At 37.8% G+C, this 14,023-nt stretch overlaps 1 protein-coding gene and 1 pseudogene across 3 annotated transcripts in view; one reads left to right on the top strand and one right to left on the bottom strand.

Annotated features, from left to right (window-relative positions):
* RunxB (Runt related B) overlaps nucleotides 1-13,721 on the top strand; it is a 36,385-nt gene extending 22,664 nt beyond the window's left edge. For all 3 annotated transcript variants that reach the window (XM_066297271.1, XM_066297269.1, XM_066297270.1), the window contains exons 4-5: nucleotides 12,093-12,272; nucleotides 12,846-13,721. In XM_066297271.1, the coding sequence (XP_066153368.1) occupies nucleotides 12,093-12,272; nucleotides 12,846-13,465 (800 nt within the window). In that variant the 3' untranslated portion in view covers nucleotides 13,466-13,721. The remainder of the gene's footprint in view (nucleotides 1-12,092; nucleotides 12,273-12,845) is intronic.
* On the bottom strand, nucleotides 722-1,736 carry LOC136347369 (histone-lysine N-methyltransferase SETMAR-like; annotated as a pseudogene).
* Nucleotides 13,722-14,023: the final 302 nt, after the last annotated feature.

The raw sequence follows: 14,023 nt of genomic DNA, 5'->3' as shown, positions 1-14,023 counted from the left end.
CATAGAGTTTACAAGCCTTTGACACAGACCTAGTGGTATTGCTTCCCATTCTGTCTTGATTACCTCCAAAAATTCATCCTTGTTTTTCGTTTTATGCTTGCCAACAGCATTCTAGAGGACAGTCCATATGTTCTCAATAGGATTGAGGTCCGGCGATTGAGAGGGCCAAGTCAATAAATCTACATTATTATCATTTAAAAATGTCTTCGCTCTCCTAGACGTGTGCTTTGGGTCGTTGTCTTGCTGATACTTCCATATTAGCGGCATGCTCTCCTCTGCAAAAGGCAACATAATATCCCTAAGAATGTGGACATATTCATGTTGATCCATGGTTTCTTTGATCCAGTAAATTGCTCCGACACCACACCATGAAAAGGCTCCCCAAAGTTTTATATTACCACCTCCAAATTTAATTGTTTTAATGGTGTGCTTTGGTAATAATTCCTGGTTAGGTGGTCTTCTGACATAGTGTCTCCCATCAGATCCTATCAGATTTATTTTTGTTTCATCGCTCCATAAAATATGGCGCCATTTTTTTATTCCTCCTTCACCATCCCAATTCAAATGGTCTTGGGCAAATTTTAAACGTTGCTTAATGTTCTTAGAGGATAACAGGGGAACTTTTCTTGCTATTCTACCATGTATTAGGTCGTGTAGTATGAAATGAGTAGAATTGAATTGAAATTTTAGTCATTTTTTTTCATATGAAATGTTTTTATCGTCAATCGAAATATGCACCGCCATTATCAATGCACTTCTGCCATTTAACGGGAAGTTCCTTGATTCCCCTGCTGTAAAAGCCTGCAGGCCGGGAGTCGATAAACTCGTGGAAGGCAGCTTTGACAGCCTCGTCGGAGTTTAATGTTCTCCCTACCAAGAAGTTATCCAAATTTTGAAAGAAGTGGTAATCAGTGGGTGCTAAGTCGGGTGAATACGGTGGATGACGAAGAGTTTCCAATTCCAACTCCTGTAGCTTGGCCGAGGTGACTTGTGCGGTGTGTGGCCGAGCGTTGTCGTGCAACAATAGCGGTGCGCTTCGATTGACTAATCTTGGCTGCTTAACCGTCAGTTGCCTCGTCATTTCGGTCAGTTGTCGGCAGTAGACATCAGCCGTAATCGACTCACCAGGTGTCATGAGGCTGTGATGGATGACACCTGCGTCGGACCACCAAACGGACACCATAAACTTCTTTTGATGAAGATTTTTTTTTCGCGCAATGTTTTGGTGGTTCATCTTGATCCAACCACTGCGATGAACGTCTGGTATTGTCGTATAGGATCCATTTCTCATCACAAGCAACAATCCGATTCAAAAATGGATCGTTACTGTACCGGCACAACAAAGAGACACAAGCTTCGAGACGTCGTTCTTTCTGTATGTCGCTCAACTCATGCGGTACCCACTTGTCCAGCTTCTTCACCTCACCAATTTCAGCCAAATGAGTCAATATTGTTTTTTTGGTTACAGTGAACATTAACGAAAATTCGAACGCACTTTGACGTGGATTCGCTTCCACCACGGCTTTCAGATGATCGTTGTCCACTTGAGTTTCAGGTCGTCCACGTGGTTCATTTGTTAGGTCAAAATTGCCAGAACGAAATTTCATGAACCAACGAGATACTGTTTGCAGTGAAGCGACTTCAGTACCAAACACATCATTAATATTGCGAGCCGTCTGAGCTGTCGTGGTTCCACGGTGGTACTCATATTTCATTAACACACGAATTTCATTATTTTGCACGGCTGCACAAAAATTTTTATAAAAATAAGAGTTTTCAATCATTTTTAACACTTTAAACTCTGATCGAAAGAGGAAGAATGTGCCTTTTCCACATAAAAAAGTCCAAATATAGATTTAGAGTGAAGTTATTCGCAGTTGAATGTGGCGTTTCGAGAATCTACTCATTTCATACTACACGACCTAATAAATTATTCGTCTGAAGCCTTCTTCGAAGAGTTCTTGTACTTATTTCCAAACCTAGTTGAGTTTTAATACTGGTAGATGTCTTGAAAGGATCTTCTTGGGAGATCCGAACGATTTGTGTGTCTGCGTGAGCACTTGTTTTCCTTCTAGCTCCACGATTTTCCAGTTTTGGTGTTTTTTTTAAAGCATTTTCAACCGTTTTCTTTGAGCACCCAAGTCTTGCAATTTCTTTCAGCGACTTTCCCTCTTTCGGTAATGTTAAAATTGCCACCTCTTCCTCTGTCGTGCAGTGACCGCCGCGGCCCATTTTTACCTAACTTATTCTTCAGTACCTCACTAAACGTTAACGAATAAATCACGTCTCTATTTTAATGACCACGCAAACATTTGTTTGTTTCTTTAACGAGTTGAAATTTTGATCGTGTTTATTTATATTTTTTTGCTGCTGTGCACATCTCAAACAATCCCTATGGAACATGCTCAGGAATCATTTGGGGGTTCACCAAAGTGTTTCTAAAAAGTTGAAATCTACCAAAAGTAGAATCAGCTGGCTCTATTTCAATGACCGCCGCTGTATATCCTGACGCTCGCCTCATACCGGCACGCCTGGTGTCTTGTTAGATTTCTGATTCCCCCTGAGCTTTCTCAGATTTCGCGTGTTGTCCGAATGGCGGCACGTCCGCCGCTGGGAAGTTGCCCGAACCATGTGAAGTGACTGGATTGATCGAGCTTCAAAAATGGAACTAAAATTCAAAGAGGAATAAAGGGCCCAAAGATTTTTCGAATTATTTTTCTACCTACACGGAAATGCACCCGCCGAACGTGGTCAACAGGACTGGCAGTGAAATCCGCTTAGGCTCAGATTAAATTGAATAATGGCCTCAATAAATGCAAAAACGGAAAATATTCGCCAGCCAACTTGGCCAAATAAACCGACTTCATTTCCCCGTGCACTTTTCATTTGTGTTTGAACGTCCAAAATAAAACATTCACTACTTGAAAATGAAACGTTATTTAATTCGGCCCGGTATTACTGGCACTCGATGTTAGAGCTCCAATTTTTTTGTGTGTAAATCTAGCATTTTACGAGCTGCAGGATGACCGGAGTATTTAAGCTTTTGAGGACTTTACAGGGTTTAATTAAAAATATTTTCAGCTGTTAATTTGATGGATATAAAAGAGTGTTAAAAATTTCAGTTGGTTTTTGAACTCTTGATGTCCATCACGCGACTCGCACCTGTTTCACAATGCATTATCCATCCGTCTCTCCACTTTAGTTCTGTTTCAACTTATATATATTTTTTAGGGGCGATTGTGTACTGCCGTGCAATTCTTAGGCGGAATTTTATCCTGAATGGTCGCACTCAGTTGCGAGATTACTCTGGGAGCTTGTAATTAGCCTTAGATATGGGAAAGTTCCGAAGAACCGCAGGCCGGCATAGCATATCAACAAGTGAACAAGAGACAAGTTGTTGCTGTGCATAGTTCGGAACGAACTGTCACAGTTTTTTTTTTTTTACAGATATGAAAAATACGTAATTACCGCGAAATTACAGGTTTTTTTAAAATGTTTTTGGTGATTTTTAAACACTAAAAACCACTAAAAATCGTTTTGAAAGCGACGTCCTTTCAACTTTCGTCGTTTAATCAGTCTTATAGCCCTCGTGGCGTCCAAGATGCTCACCGCGTAAATTTGAGTTGCGTTATACTGGGTGAGTCGGGAGGATCGTGCCAAACTTCAGGAGCGTGTTGTACATGAAAAATAAATGTAAAAAAACTCAAATGTTGTTGTCCGATTTTCGTTTGTTTACAAGTTATAGCGTAAATAAAATTAAAACACAAAATTAAAAAAATTTATAAATTTTATAAGAAATTCCATAAATTAACGTTTAGTTATCATAAGTAAATGTTGAAAAATATTGCTATTAACTTCTAAACATTTTCGGCTTCGTCTATGAAGAGCATTCCTTGCGCTCCTGATTGTTTCATGTCTTTCTTCAATAGCAGCTGCAGCATTTCTATTGCGTTGAATTAGTGCATCTTGAGTGTCCACTTTTACTCTGTACACTTCAGTTTTAAACCAACCCCACAAATAATAGTCTAGTGGTGTGAGGTCTGGAGATTTTGGAGGCCAACTAATAGGGCCATCACGACCAATCCAACGTCCAGGAAACGTTTCGTCTAAATGTTGCTTAACCTTTATGGTTTAATTTTATTTACGCTACAACTTGTAAACAAACGAAAATCGGATAACAACATTTGAGTTTTTTTACATTTATTTTTCATGTACAACACGCTCCTGAAGTTTGGCACGATCCTCCCGACTCACCCTGTATAGGGTGTTAATTAAGTGCCTGCACTTATTTGAAAGGATGATTCTGTAACTGGTTTTATCACGCGAAGTCTCTACGAATGCAAGTCCGCAACGTCTTCGTTTAAGAATTGAGGGGTGTTCAAATTTCATTTTTAATTAATTTTTTTTTTTTTTTAATTTTCAGACAGAGATGTAATACAGGGTGTTTCCTAAGTACGGTACGTAATTTCAGGAGCGTATTCTACAGCTAAAATAAAGGTAATTTTGTTATATAAACTATTGCCCAAAAATGCTTCATTGCGGAAATACAGGGTGTGAAAATTTCTTTAAAAAATTACAATTTTTAAACATTTCCGAAACTACTTGACACGCTTTAATGAAATTTTGCGGGGTTTGAGAGTTAGCAACGGTGCGTATTTTACGCTAAAAACAGTGGCTGTTGTGTAACCAGTGGTGTGCGGGCAGGATAATTGCTGGATATTCTAAAGGAAAAATGTGGTAAGCCACTGTTCTTTTCCAATATTTTGTTCCTTTTTTAACTGTGTTCGATTTGGAAGGAAAAATGTCTCTTGACTTTTTTTCGTAGGACGCATCGTTTTCGAGTAAGTAAATAAAAACATTGCAGGTAAATTTTTCCATTCTTTTTTATTATTCTTAAGAGAAGAAATACCTGTATGAAGATATGAATTTTTTTTGTTGCGTACCTGCCTGTTTTATTAAAATTTCATTAAAATGCCTCAAGTAGTTTTGGAAATACTTAAAAAAATTGTAATAAAAAAAAAAATTCACACCCTGTATTTCCGCAACGAAGCATTTTTGAGATATAGCTCATATAACAAAATTACCTTTACTTTAGCTGTAGAATACGCTCCCGAAGTTATGAACCGTACTTTGGAAACACCCTGTATATAATAAAAGAATAAATGCGTAGAGTTCTCGTGTGGCCATTTTCAACTGTTATTATAATATAATTCATTTTTAATGACATCGAAAATTATTATTAAATCCACTTTGCCCGAGTCATTGTAATTGCAAACCCCTTTTCTCTCCGAAGCAGTTACCTCTATGCACATTTCGAAGAGAGCCATTTTTCAATAGAAGTAGATGTAGAATAAGCCTTTTAGCACAAATGTTGCATACAGTGTAATGCAAACAAGTTACGCCCAACTAAATGCGATGAAACCATGTACGCGGCCTCCTCTACCAGTGATAAAAAAAAAAAATTTGGATTTTGCGTCACAAAGAAAACTGCGTACCAAATTGTGTCTGATTATTACATTTCTCCGAAAATACCCCAAAAAAAGAAAAAAAAGTCCAACACCTTCGAATTCATGAACGCAGCCGTTGCATTTCTATTCATTGCATATGTACATTCATAGGAATTTTGTTGATAAAATCAGTTAAAGGTTTATTCCTTGAAATAAGTTCATGTACTTAATTAATACCCTGTATATCACCGATTTAAAACTTGCCCTTTTCCTGTGATTTGTTGTGCTTAAATTTCGAAGTCGACGGTAGTCAAGGCTCCTAAGATCGATGTGAACATTCACAAATGTAAAAACTAAATCACAATTTATTTCTTTAAATCACTCTTAAATTAACCGGACTAACAACGCTGTGCCCGCCGAAATATAACCTTAAGATGAATGCCAATGCCGGTCGTAGGACACAGTGGGTCATACACAAAACATCCATGGCTTATTACGGGGCAAATAAAAAGCAAACGGATTATACTTAATAAGGAAAATCTAGTTTTGTATGTTGGTCTCTAAGGAGATCTCTTGTAAGCTCTGTTGAAGTGAACCTACGTCAAAACTTATATCAAAGCACACACAAGTCATGAATAAGTGATCTGCTATGTAGTAAATTGCTTTTAAGCGCCTACGTTTTCCGTAGGTCCACAAGTCGAGCTTAAATCTGAGTATGGCTTAAATTGGTAGTTTTTCATGTACAGGCGACATTTAGAAATTACGTTTGGATTTAAGCTCGGCTTGCGGACCTGCGGAGAATATGGGGGTTAGTCTAAATCGAAGGAACTTTTTCATTTGAAACTCAGAACAAAGATGAATACATTGAAAAAAGTTCATGTTCAAACCGCCAGAATGGCGGGGAGGATAATTTACCTTGGGAGTTAAAGTTGAGTTGAAACCTATGTAGCGTGAGGGGCAATGATTGAAATTCGTCTTCAACACTCTTTTCCACTACTTCCCAAGGTCAATAACTAAGACGCCCTCCAGTGGCGTACTCGCTACATTTTCGACTCTTCTATTTTCGTTTAAACAATATTGGTGCGTAGGGAGATAAATTTTGATCGAACGCTTTTACAAATCAAATGCAAATTGGAAGTTGTTCAAACAAACCCGGATGAGGTTGGCTCTTCGTTGTTTACAACCCCAAATTATGATTATAATAAACAAAAAAACTATCGTAAGTTGGCACAAGAATGATGGACGTCCAAGTCAAATGTGAGTAAAAAACGATCTCCACGCATCTGATTAATGATTGGTGTTTGATGGTGGACGAAGGAAGTTTTTATGATTCCGACGATAGGACGAATTGGACACGTCAATCATTGTTGCTCGCGCTGTATTTACAATAGGTTATGTATTTTTTACCGATGAAACAAACACATATTCAAACTAATTTAAATTCGTGGAATTATCAATGATGGAAGAGCCAAACTTCAAAACACTGAGTATTCCCAGATAATTCTTGTAATTATTGTAAATGTTGCGAACTAAATTATAACCGTAAAACTCGCAGCATTTTTACACGGGCCAATTATTAAATTTATTTTCAACTTTAATTTTATTTCCAGCCGGAACGTTAATCCCCTTATCGAATTATAAGCGAAAAAAAATAACGTGAAACGCCAATTTAACATATGGTTTTTAATTTTATTATAAAGTGTAAAAAATTGGCTTCACAGTGAGCGTTGACCAGTACAACGTAAATATCTTATCGATTTTGCCGGACGTTTGAATAACTCACAATTCACCTTACAGCAACTTCCCCGAGCTTAAGTAGAGACTGGACTGTCCGCTTGGGGCGTGAACTAGCTCCCGACCAATTCCATATATCGCTGAAAGTATAGAAATACATCTACAGTATCCACGGATTCCCATAAACATTATTGGCCCTACACTCTAATGCTGCTATAGGGTAATAATACCTGCTTTATTGGCTAAAATACAAATGGGTAATTCCATCGTCTATTATTCTTATCTTAAGCCCCGTATAATGGCCGATATGTTACAGCCGAAGATTTTATGACTTAAGCCATACGAGCTGTAAAAGTAAATTGAACGGTATAGGTGCAGTTTAATTACTTGAAGCCCTTTTTAGGACCCTTTAAGGGATAATTTAAGAAGGGAAAGGGTCTTTTGGAACTTGAAACGTTCGGCGTATTTTCCTAATTTTCTGCTTGAATCGAAAAGAGCTGGATATTGAATATCCACCTGCCACGACGGACCTTTTTGTGAATGAGTCGGACGAAGAAAAAACTTGGATTTATGGAAAAAAATACCGCAGCGTTATTTCCTGTGACACTTTAGGGACTTTTGACCTCACCCAAAAAAATGGGAAAATCGGATTTTCGCCGTCCATTTATTACATGTCCAACATTCAAAAAGTCTATTAAAAGTTCATTTACGAAATTTCCTGTAATACGTGTACCGATTTCACCCCCCAAAAGGCCGCGTTGGCTATAACACCCATTTGTAGTCTCTGTTAGTGTTAGATAATGATTTTTATATTTTGCAATCATTATAGTCCTATTTGTGATAACAGAGGTGATTAATGGATGTTTTTTGGGGGATTTCAAAAAGTACAGAGAGCGGAGAGAATATCGTTCTCTAATTAAAGATAATATGCTTTTAGATGACGTTTATTTGAATTCTCACATGTTCACATATCGAACGACAAATATAATCATTGTACCGATTCTTTTCTTGCGACTTCTGTTCGTAGATAACAAAGACAGGGTGATTTCGAGTATTGATTTTGCTCTAGATATCTGAATTTCAACCCTTTCTCTGTACATTGTGCATATGTTCGTAATTTACGCTTTGATCGAAACAGAACGTGATAATTTCGGCTTCCTGAATGTAGGTGGCGCCTGCATATCATGGAAGGGTAGTTTCACCCTTGGGCCTAGTTTTTATCGTAATTCCCGTCGTCATATCACTTTAACCCACCAAAAATTAATGGTTTATGCATTGAAAAAATTATTTTTTCGATGTTGTAATACGTGATTCTTCAGAAAAAAATGCTGATTTTTTACTTATCTTTCATATAAGCATTCGCAAACTTTCGGAACCGTGCAGTGGATGGAGGTACGAAGGTGGGGTGAAATAGAATAAAAAGAGCTGTTGAAAAATATGATAAATAATATAACGAAACCTAACCTCGCCATAGCCACACCCGCCATATTTATTTTAATTATTTTTGAATTATGTTTGTTTTTATTTGGGTTAAAATGGTCTTACTAGGGTAGTTTAGATTTTGATGGATTTGACTGCGGTTAGGTAGTATTAGGTTAAGTTTCATTATATTATTTATTATATTTTTCGACTCTTGTTTCATTTTATTTTACCTCACCCAGGATTCCTATCCGCTTTACGGTCCCAAAAGCTTATGGGTACGTGTATGAAAAGTAAAAAGGAAACCATTTTTTTAAACAAGAAATAATTCGTTTTTGGGGGGTTAAAGTGATGTGGATCCCAACTCCCTAATACCATGCCAATGAGTTTAACAATTGTTGCTTTATTCGATGTTTTAAAATTGAAAAAAATAGTAAATTTTATTTTTATATTATATTTATGTTTTAAATTTATCCAATTTTTTCTATATAAACTTCTTTTCTTTTGCGTCTCTCACCTCCATTTTATTTATCTGGAAAAGTGGTCAAAATGTAGAGTAAAATGGGTGAAGAAAACACTAATTTCTTACTTTCAAAATATTTAGAGACTCTGTAAATTCCTCAAAGCTTGAATCGAAGCTAAATAAAATATGGACAAAATCCACTTGTGTCGGGAAATAATTTAGGTTATTTGAAGCCTTTGTACATTTGCAGAAAATCGAGGAAAAATGATATTCAACAGCACACATACTTTTATGGATATAACACTACCCTCCTTCTATTATAGATTAATTAGCGACCTGTAAATTCGAATTTCCTGTTAATTTCTCTGAAAAGTGGTTACACATTTTAAACAATAAATATGAATAAAATTCAGTACTCTTTCAAAAACAGCTTATGGACTCCAACTATTCTTTTTTTTATTTATTGTTTCTGGAAATGTGGTTGGGACAAAATGTATTGATGTAATAGTTTTGTTTTTGATAACATGACTTTTCGATGGGTTTGATAACAAAATGAAAAAAATAAAAAATAAAAAACGGAAAATTATACGTACGTGTACATACAGGGTGGCGCAATAGTGTGACAAAGTACCATATCTTCCTTATTCTACAAAATTAAAAAAAACTGTTCGTATAAAAGTTATACGTGAACATACAGCCTACATTTTAAAAATATTTTTTATCATATAGGGTGTTGCAAAAAGACAGGTCAAAATATTTATGCATTTTATTTAACAGAACCCCCTATATATTATTGTATATTTGGATTCCTCGTAAAATTCTCTCCATGGTAGGATAATTAGTTTTAAATTAAATTGGAACGTTGTCTGCTTATGTCGAAAAATGTTTAAATTTGAAGCAAAACATGGTTCCATAACATGCGCTATAACTTTCAAAGCACGTTAATTATTTTCACAAAAATTGACACAACAGAAGACAAAGGGATGCTCAATATAGGATTCGTAAATACAGGGTGTCCCATTTAAAAATTCCAAGAAAAATGAATTTTAATATTCCCAAGTTGCAGGGCCTGTAGAAAATATTCTGAATAAGAAACCGACTTATTCGTTAAACAAGGCACTTGAGCATCCCTTTGTCTTCTGTTCAAATATGATCTGGACTCAATCCGAAGCCCTCGTCAAGTCGAAACAAATCTCCATCTGTGCAAAATTTTCGCATATCACCAAAACATTCTTAAAAGAGCTATTGAAACTAACGGAAGTTCCTTTCGTAATTTTTTGTGCAATCTCAACTTCCAGCTGCCCCTGGCAGGATTAATTCTCCAGAAAAAGACAAAAGAATTACAGCCATCTTACTACTTTGGCTCTAAGAACTTTTTAATCCCCCTATAAAACCGTTACTCCGTGTTAACAAACGCCCTAAAGATTTTTTTAGCCTTCTTATGGATTTAATTAGAACGACCGGGTGACATTTATCTTGGCAAGGCAGAATAAGCTGTGCCCGTCCGAAGGCGATTATTCAAACCCTTTAAAACGGAACCGAGTAATGCCACTCTGGTATTAAAGGGTGCTCTGATGGGCGGCGTCTTCAGCGAAATGTTAAGATCGACGCGGTTCGTTAGTCTTAGTTGGATTATTTCCTTCGGCAGTTATTAAGTCTATATTCCAGGAAATTCATACGCGAATTTCTCTGGTGCGAACAAGACAAGAGACCCTAATCATTTCGTTAATAACTCATGCCCTAAGGACGTGTAGAAAAAGACGCTTGAAATTAATACTGCTAATGGAAATGGTCCTCTCTAATGCCTCCCATTCGCGCAGCAAATTCCGGGCCTCTAAAAATAATTAATGGCGTTAAAACTTTATCCCGTCTAGTTTGCTTGTTGACCTTTTTTCGTGGCCCGAAACCGAGCAACGTAACACGGGTTGCCTAAGATGCCTCATTGGTTAGGGTAGGGAGAGCCGCAACGCCATTGGAGGCCCACAGCACTGCCACCATCAAGATCTATGCCGGCAAATAGTGCGGGACCAAGTGAAGTTCCCGATTTTAATAAAGACCCAGCATGCATATCTTCCATTAATTATGCGGATTGTGCAGGTTTTCGCCGGTAATTTATCAGTTATATAAATTCAGTTTACGAATAATTAGTTTAACTATTTAAAGGTTGACTTTTACATTTTTAATTGGTTACCCTAATGACAGGTCCAAACCGGCTCTTAAATCAATTTGTATTTAATATATTCGACGAAATTCAGTTTATTGCCTTACTTTCCCAAAGTGACCCGAAAACAATGTAATTTAGAATTTCGGGATTTGATCTCGGGCTAACGAAACTGTCTATTCTTATCCGACGGCGTGGATGGTTTCTAGGAAACTGCGAACTTTCCGGTTATTGTTCCCAGGAAATATGGGGATTAAGCTCCGGCAAAGTCAAGCTTTGCCTTTGGAAAGCGGAACGGAAAGCTCGATGTTGGGTGGTATGCGAGGTATGTGGAATCAACTGTTGACTTGCTAAAAATATAATATTAAAATGTCGAGATGTTAGTTTCCAATGAAATAAAGATTTGAAACATGCGCAGACAATGGGCAAAATTGATTGTTTCTGCAGTTTTGAAGGGATTTAAGAAGAAGAACTTTGGGACGCAGAATGCTGAGGATAATGCCTTAGTTTGAGTTTAAGGTTTAGAACATTTTTAGAGTTTCTGGAGGATTAGTTTGGATTCACTGAAGAGTGCACAGTGTATCGATCTATGTTAGCAAAACATCGCCGATCGATAGAAAACATTAAAATAATCAGCCAAAATGTCAAAAATAAAAAAGATGATGGATTGATGGTTTTTTACCATGCTGATATGATGATCTTTCTTCAAAACAAATTTGATCATCTTAGACGATTTTTCCTGTTTCCGTTTCTGTTTAATACGGCGGTGGAATCAGATTTTCCATCTGAAGTTTCAGATTTTCCACGGCTTACTCAAAATAAAAAAAAAAACTGAATTATTTTCACGTGTTTCCTTTTTTATTTCCAGGCATCGCCCATCACCTCGCTGGTTTGCCCGGCCATCCCCACGAATGGGCTTTTCTGGGAGGCAGACATCCATACCCTCATGGTCCACTCTTACCGCACCACCACCATCACCCGCCTCACTTTCCCTCCCACGTTTTCGCCGCCTTAGACCGTCCGCTAAACTCACCGAGGATAGCAAATGGTAATATTGTATAAAGCTAAAAGTGGTGCCGTAATAATAGCTGTCCATGCATTTTATATTCAATGTTATCCATATATTTCGATATTTACGTGGTTCTATATTCAAGGTTGCCCATGCACTTCATACTCGTGCGGTTTTTTTTACAAGACCGAGATTTATGTTGCAACGTAACGGGTGGTAAATAAGCAAAGAACTCCCAACATGCGGCAAATCTCAATCGCAGAGCGTTGATTAATCTATTTATTGTTTATCGGACAAATGATCATAACACACGGATCTATCCAAGAAGTGTCTTTGATATTGAAACTCTTGCTTGAATCATTTCTAACGTCCGCCCTTTATCATTTTGGCCATATTGCGGCACCTCTTTTCTAGGAAATTTGTAAAGTTTAGCTTTATCCCCCAAACGGTGATCGCCCTCGTGACATTTGGCGCGAGTTCAACTCTAAACTCGATTTACTGTAAAAAATTGCAGGAAACCTTTGATAAGTATGCCGAGTTTGAAGGTAAACTCTTGTCAAATCGATCTATCCAAATATCTATCGAATGACTAACAGTTAACTGCGTTTTCAGACCCGTCCTCAACGTCCCTTGGACCCATATCAATAAACTGCAGCTCCGCCCATAGCACTACATCCCCGAAAACGTCACCTAACGCAGGACTGCTGACAACAGCCGAAAGCTCTAAATCTACACAAGAAGATGACATATCAGTCACTGCGTCTCCGACCCCAAGTCCTCAAGCTATTTCCACGTTCCCCGTAGCTGGAGCGGCTACCAGCCAACAAGCTAACCAGCAACAGCTCTTTAACAACGCATTGGCCGCTAGTCTCTTCTTGAATACCCCACTCCTTCCTCCTCCGAGTCAGTGGCTTTACTCCCAGTTTTATCCCGGGGAGTGGAATTGGATGAATCTGAGACATCCTTCTTTAGTGTCGTCGATTCTGTCGCCTCCTGACGAGGTCGGATCTCACCCTGACAGCTCAAGTGAGAAGGTGGATGTTACGGAGGTGGACGATGACAAAGACAAGAGCAGCAGTGACGGGGAGGGAAAGTCCGTGAAGAAGAGCGACGTTAAAGCGCGAAAAGCAGCCATAACTTTGATCAAACAGAAGGAGGAATTGGGCAAGGAAACTGGCAAGGTTGTTAAAAACGGAGCGGTGAAGAACTCAGATGTGTGGAGGCCCTATTAATTCTACTCGAGGTTTACCATTTGAGCACATTTTGTTGCAAAACCACATTGAAGCCGCCAACCTTTGAGTTTGGCTGTTTTTATTTTTGGTTCAGGCACCACTGTACTAAGTGTAGCGTATTAAACACGTATATCCGGGGAATTGTGCATTATAAATCACCTTGTATAGTTAATAACCTATACTTAAAGAAATGTATATCTATGTATGTACTGAGTGTTATGTAAATAATATCTATCGTTTGTTTTTCTTTGTTATAGCCTACTTTTTGTAAATAAACACTGTTCCGACAACCTTTCATGGAATGTTATTTCTAAGGTATTGTTTCAAGAGTAATCGAATCAGAACTCATTCCCAACGGGGGGGACTTTTAATATCCAAACTGCAATATTTTTTCTTGGTTGTCTTCTCGCATAATAAAAACAAACGACTGTCATCAGGCTCCCCTAAAGGAATACAGTCACGCAGTAAACTTTAAATGCAGACGGATTTTTAAATTCTTAAATGGTGCGTGCGGTTTAAATATTCAGCTGAGACGCCTTGCCCCCGAGATTTATGTTC

The sequence above is a fragment of the Euwallacea fornicatus genome, chromosome 28, assembly GCF_040115645.1.
Source record: "Euwallacea fornicatus isolate EFF26 chromosome 28, ASM4011564v1, whole genome shotgun sequence".
Taxonomy (NCBI): domain Eukaryota; kingdom Metazoa; phylum Arthropoda; class Insecta; order Coleoptera; family Curculionidae; genus Euwallacea; species Euwallacea fornicatus.
Note: the sequence above shows the minus strand (reverse complement) of the source record. Positions and strands in the feature narration are given on the sequence as shown.